This window comes from Triticum aestivum, chromosome 5D (genome assembly GCF_018294505.1).
Source record: "Triticum aestivum cultivar Chinese Spring chromosome 5D, IWGSC CS RefSeq v2.1, whole genome shotgun sequence".
In the NCBI taxonomy this organism is placed as follows: Eukaryota; Viridiplantae; Streptophyta; class Magnoliopsida; order Poales; family Poaceae; genus Triticum; species Triticum aestivum.
Genome location: NC_057808.1, coordinates 567,230,246 through 567,235,157, shown reverse-complemented (window position 1 = coordinate 567,235,157; position 4,912 = coordinate 567,230,246). Strand labels below are relative to the sequence as shown.

At 43.1% G+C, this 4,912-nt stretch overlaps 1 protein-coding gene across 1 annotated transcript; it reads left to right on the top strand.

The window, feature by feature from the left end:
• The first annotated feature begins 488 nt into the window (after positions 1 to 488).
• Positions 489 to 1,596, top strand: LOC123123984 (membrane protein PM19L). Its single transcript, XM_044544662.1, has one exon. The coding sequence runs from the start codon at positions 683 to 685 to the stop codon at positions 1,226 to 1,228; it is 546 nt and encodes a 181-aa protein (XP_044400597.1). The 5' UTR covers positions 489 to 682; the 3' UTR covers positions 1,229 to 1,596.
• The last annotated feature ends 3,316 nt before the right edge of the window (positions 1,597 to 4,912 follow it).

Here is a 4,912-nt window from a genome sequence, read left to right as displayed (position 1 = left end):
ATTGTAATCTGTATATTCATTTCTTTAGCTGCTTATGGAGGATGCAGTTTGTGTTTGCTTTACGGTGATCCTCGTTGTACTCGTTTGGCCGTTGTACTCCTAGCCGGTTGATGACTTTGTTAATACAAAGCCCATGAGCCAGTAATTCAAAGTCGGACCCTTCAAAAGCCTTTGTTCTTAAAAAAAGATGTTTCTGGATCCATCGGACCGTCTCCTGTTACTAAAAAGAAAGACACCGAAGCAAAGTGTACCCACGACGTGAGCTGATTCGGTTGATAGATAGACCGTCTATATCTAGTGGCCAGGAACGCTTCTCGCCAAGCGGAACCACCAGTAGGCTGCCAACGGCTACTGGAAGCAACTACCGTACGTGTAAAGCCCATGCGGCACGTGTCCTCCCACCTGTAAGCGGCGCATCACGCGTGTCCCCTCACACGCGCCCTCTAGCACCACACCTATCTATATATAATCCGACTACACTCCACTCGACCACCTCATCCAGAAATAATCACTTTCTCCATTCGATTCTTCCTCTTGCTCTTGCCCTCAATCTCCTCGCTACGTCGTTAGCTAATCTAACCATCAGTCCACCAAAGCCAATCCACTGAGTGCGAGAGCTCCATCTCCATCTCGATCTCGACCAAGGAGAGGAAGCTAGCTAGCATAGCAACAGGCAGTAGCAATGGCGGGCGTGGGTCGTAACATGGTGGCGCCGCTGCTGGTGCTGAACCTCATCATGTACCTCATTGTCATCGGCTTCGCAAGCTGGAACCTCAACCACTTCATCAACGGCCTCACCAACCGCCCCGGCGTCGGCGGCAACGGAGCCACCTTCTACTTCCTCGTCTTTGCCATCCTCGCGGGCGTCGTCGGCGCCGCATCCAAGCTCGCCGGCGTGCACCACGTCCGCACATGGCGCGGCGACAGCCTCGCCACCTCCGCCTCGTCCTCGCTCGTGGCATGGGCCATCACCGCCTTGGCGTTCGGGCTGGCGTGCAAGGAGATCCACATCGGCGGGTACCGCGGGTGGCGCCTCAGGGTGCTGGAGGCGTTCGTCATTATCCTGGCCTTCACGCAGCTGCTTTACGTGCTGGCGCTGCACTCCGGCCTCTTCGGGAACCAGTTGGGTGGCAACCATGCTGGCGGGTACCCGGCGGAGCATGCGTACGGCGCAGGCGGCGACCCGCACAACAAGGGCATGGGCACCGGCGGCGTAGCCAGGGTCTGAATCGGGTAGAGACACCGGCACCGTGCTCCATCGCTTGGCGGTAGACAGTGACGGGCGGATAATAAGGTGTATGTATGTGTGTGTGTGTGTGTGTGTGTGTTCCGTCCCGTATGGTGTGAGCGTACGTTGTATGCAGACATGGTGTGCACGGTAGGCATGTAGTGACGGCGTGCGTGCGTACATGTGTAGTGCTGCAGGATGGGCCCTTCTTCTTAGTGTGTTTTGTGTTTATTATGTAGTCCGAGATCAAGATGGAGATCGATCAGTCCATGCTATGCTTCTTCATTCTCCGACCAGACAATTGCAATGCATGTCTGGGTGTGGATGAATGGCTGCACTTGTTTAATTTAGTACTACTACTCTACAAATCCGTTTGTGTTGTGTTGTGCCCAATTGCAAGTGCAACCGTGTGTGTTCTTTCTGCAGAAGCTACTTTTAGCTGCTTGCTCAGTACATATATACTGTGGATACATAGTAGCATCGATGTGTATTGTGCAGTGAAGTGCCGTGCCGTGCGTACAGCTGCTACGTACTCGGCGAATGGGCACCCGTTTGTTTTCCCGTTTGATAGTATACAATATCAAATTCTTCTCCAATCTGTGGCCGCACGTCCCATATGCAGACCGATGATGGTAGTCTTTTCCTCCTGCGAGGACAGGACACGGCCGGCCCGGGCTACAGGGTCTAGAAGCTGCTTCAAAATTCTTGTCTTAGATTTATTTAAATACAGATACCAAAATTTTTGTTTTAGATTTATCTACCAAAATTCTTGTTTTAGATTTATCTAAATACAGATACAACGTTTAGGTACATCTGTATCTAAGAGGGATTTCCAAAATTCTTGTCTTCAATTTATACCAAATTTTTTGTTTTAGATTTGTTTAAATGATGTATCAATAACTTTTAATATTAGATATATCTGTATGTATCTAGACAAATCTAAGATAAGTATTTTGAGACGATGGGAGTCGTGTCAGCCTCTGCACAACGTGCCATGCATGCTCATTCAAACAAGGGTCTGTTTACATGTGCCCTACTTATATAAATTACTTAATTAAATATAAAAAGAAAAAATATTAATGAATATGAAAAATGTTAATACCGTATAAAAAATGTTAGTGCAATTAAAGAAAGTGTTGATAGCACCGAAAAATGTTCCAACATTCCAGGCAAATGTATGAAACTTTTGGAAAATGTGAAAAAGGTTCTGTGTAGTACAAAAATTGATTTATACCACTAAAAATATGTGCATGAAATTTTGAAGAAAGCTTCTCACATTTTAGAAAAAAGTATTTATACAATGTAAAGAAATGTTTGCGCAGTTTTAGAAAAATGTAAAGAAATGTGAAGAAAAATGTTAGTGCAATAAAAGAATGTTTATCACCGTAAAAATTAACGTTTTTCGTATTTGAAAAAATATTAACCATGCATTAAAAATGATTAAAATCTGTATTAAAATAAAGATGCACATCATGCATTGAAAAAGTTCATCGTGTATCAAAACATGTTTTACGTGTACACTAAAAATGTACATTGTGTACTGAAGAAAATTAGACGTAAAGTAGACATGTGTTAACAAACCAATGAAAACCGACAAGAAAACAAAAACATACCATAGAAAACAGAACGGAAATGGAGAAAAAAAAGAAAACTAGTTAATAGAAAGAAATAAAGAAAGAAAGAAAACCTGCTAAAACAGAGGAAAATAAAAAATAAAAAAATTATTAAAACAGGAACGAAACGATGAACACCGATGAAAAAACAAAGAAAAATAGAAAAACTAGGAAACCAGTGAAGAAATAGAAAGAAAACAATAGCGAATGAAACCTTGAGAACAAAACCGGCAAACGAGAAAAAAAAAGATGAAAAAAATGCCAGCCTGGTATATACATGTGGGGGCCTCGCTATAAGCAAGATATAATTGCGGTCCAGAGAGATGTATGTAAGTTCGGGGGCAGCTACCTTGTATCCTTCTAAACTTTTTTTTATTTTCTTGTGAGTGTTTTAAATGTATGTGTCATTTTATATTTTCACCATTTTCTTGTTTCTAATTTTAATTTTCTCTTTCAAAACTTTTTTGCGATTATTGCTACACTTTTTGATTCTTATTTTTTATTAACAATATATTTTTATATTTATTGAAAATTTAAAATATTGCCATGCGGTTGCACAATCGCACTCGATTGCAATTTTATATCTTCAATGTGACTATAACTTAGTGATCTTTTGTCAATGGCGATGGCGGGGGCAGTTGTATGTCCATCACTAAGCACACAACCGTAAGTGTTGTGCCTCGATGCAACTCTGTGGTGTTTTGCCCAAAGATGGTACAGTTGCATGTCTACCATTAGGCACACAACTGTAAGTGTTGTGCCCCTACTGCAATTCGGTGGTGTTTTGTCGAGGGAGGGGGCAGTTGCGTGTCTATAATTAGGCACACAACTGTAAGTGTCGTGTCCCAACTACAACTCTGTGATGTTTTGTCTGGAGGGGTACTTGTCACTAGGCATGCAACTGCAAGTGTCGCGTGTCTTCAACGTGATTTTCCATCCTGACATATTTTTGACGGGGAAGGGGCGGTTGCATGTCTGTCACTAGGCCCTAACTTTAACTTTGTGATGCTTTGTCGGGGGAAGGGGGTAGTTGCATGTGTGCCACTAGGCACACAACTGAAAATGTCGTCCCCATTGCAACTGCATGTCTTCAATGCGACTGCAACTTCGTGTATAGGAAACGGACTACGTAATAAATGTTCTTACCCGATGAAAATCACCCAAAATCACTATGAAGATGCTGGGATGAATGGAAATTGTAGCACTTCTGCAGCGGTGTGCCGAGGTGAGAATATAATGGCTGCCTTAGCCAAAGTGATTGAGGGCATAATATCTCTGGAAATATTGGAAGCCGCATCAATATGTGAAGCTATATATGTCTTTAGTGAATAACATCCAACCGGTCTCAGAGTGCTTGAATTTGAGAATCTGCACCCGGGAAATAGGCTCACCAGCTACGGCTCGATTCTGAAGGAAACTGATAATTGAAAGGATATGCTCTGGCCGGTTAGTCATCTTTGACCATGAGCGAATAGAGGTTAATAGGGATGTGCATGCTTTAGCAAAGTTCTCTATGTTCCTTTAGTGAAGATAGACATGCATGTTTGGTTATCGGGGCCTCCTGACCCCACTTGTATCCTCGTAAACATAACTAAACAATAAAACTCTCCCGTTCTCTAAAAAACAGCGTGAACCACATTCTCTTCCCAAAAAATGGTGTGAATCACAATGAGCATTGGATGGTCGAAGTAGCTGGGGCTAGGATTTCATGGAAAAATAGCTGACGATGGATGTCTAGCAATTAGGAATTTAGTTAGCGCAAGAAATAGAATTGTGAATAACAGGTTCCATATTGACGTCGCGACCACCATGACTGAATAATCTTTTACCAGTAGGGTAAACTTTCAAGGTCATTTTTATTAGTCATTGATTGGATCGACATGCTAAGATGGTACGAACCAGCACAATCAGCAATGGCAATAACCCGCGTATATTGGGGCTGCGGAACAGGTTGATGTATACTCGCGATAATTGGCAACGGTGGTTTTTAACTAGTAGGTTCGCCCGCGACTCCCAGATGAGAAAGGTGTAATCAATTTGAGAATTGTACCTCGAGTACACTCAGATATTC